The 1,320-nt window shown below is 43.3% G+C and overlaps 1 protein-coding gene across 1 annotated transcript in view; it reads left to right on the forward strand.

The window, feature by feature from the left end:
* The window catches only part of ARL3 (ADP ribosylation factor like GTPase 3), a 57,706-nt gene that overhangs the window by 43,530 nt on the left and 12,856 nt on the right, over window positions 1-1,320 (forward strand). The window contains exon 5 of the mRNA XM_023511789.1: window positions 898-1,083. Within this exon, the coding sequence (XP_023367557.1) occupies window positions 898-1,083 (186 nt within the window). The remainder of the gene's footprint in view (window positions 1-897; window positions 1,084-1,320) is intronic.

Consider the following 1,320-nt stretch of genomic DNA (forward strand, 5'->3'; position numbering starts at 1 on the left):
CACCAGCCACAACGCCCGGCTATTTTTTGGTTGCAGCCATCATTGTTGTTTGGCAGGCCCGGGCTGGATACGAACCCGCCAGCTCAGGTGTACGTGGCTGGCACCTTAGCCACTTGAGCCACAGGCGCCAAGCCAATATTAAACCTTTATATTTCGAACAACACAGTCAATCTGGCAAATTGGCAAAACTACCAGTTGTCTAGAAAGAAATTAGTTGAGGGTCCTTTAATCAATTTATTTATTTGTTTAATTTTTTAATTTAAAATAATTTAAAAATTTTTGGAGACATAGTCTCATTCTGTTGTGCAAACTAAAAGTGTCATGGTGGGCAGCGCCTGTAGCTCAAGGACTAGGGCACCAGCCCCATATGCCAGAGGTGGCGGGTTCAAACCCAGCCCTGGCCAAAAAAAACCAAAAAACTGCAACAAAAATAAAGTGTCATCGTGTCAGTTAAGCTGATAGCAGCCTCAAACTCCTGGGTTCAAGTGATCCTCCTGCCTCAGCCTCCTGAGTAGCTGGGCCTGTTGGCACCTACCACTTGGCCAGCTCATTTTTTTTCTTTTTCTTTTCTTTCTCTCTCTCTCTTTTTTTTTTTTTGAGACAGAGTCTCACTTTGTTGCCCTTGGTAGAGTTCTGTGGTATAACAGTTCACAGCAACCTCAAACTGGTCTCAAACTCCTGCATTCAAGTGATCTGGTGTGAGCCATCACACTCAGCCTAAAATCTTTTAGTTTTAATCAAATTGATATACATAGTATAAGATATATATATACGCATATGGTACTGGATGGTTGCTAGTTGATCAGCTTAACTGTTAGGTTTTTTCTAATTAGAAGTATATGGTTAAATATCATGGATTTCATCCTTCCCTCCCTCTTCTTTTTAAAACTAATCCAGGAACTAGCTGAATTACTGGAGGAAGAAAAGCTAAGTTGCGTGCCTGTGCTCATCTTTGCTAATAAGCAGGATTTGCTCACGGCAGCCCCTGCCTCTGAAATTGCAGAAGGACTAAACCTGCATACCATCCGTGACCGGATTTGGCAGATCCAGTCTTGCTCAGCTCTCACAGGAGAGGGCGTTCAGGTGAGCTTACAGGAAGACTTGGTCACTTGGCAACATGGCAGCTTACCAAGGTGGTCTGCCTTATTGGTTGGGCTGATCTAGATAGAAAAAGTTATGAAATAAATGGCCTTGGATTAGCAGATGAAATTCCAAGACGAGGGAGCATGGGAGAGTTTGGTTCTTTTCTACTTAGCCACCAATCAGATATTATGACGTGTTTCAAAAGAACCACAGGCTCGGCTCGGCGCCTATAGCTCA

This window comes from Otolemur garnettii, unplaced genomic scaffold (assembly GCF_000181295.1).
Source record: "Otolemur garnettii isolate 467f Iridium unplaced genomic scaffold, OtoGar3 scaffold00021, whole genome shotgun sequence".
NCBI classification, from domain to species: Eukaryota; Metazoa; Chordata; class Mammalia; order Primates; family Galagidae; genus Otolemur; species Otolemur garnettii.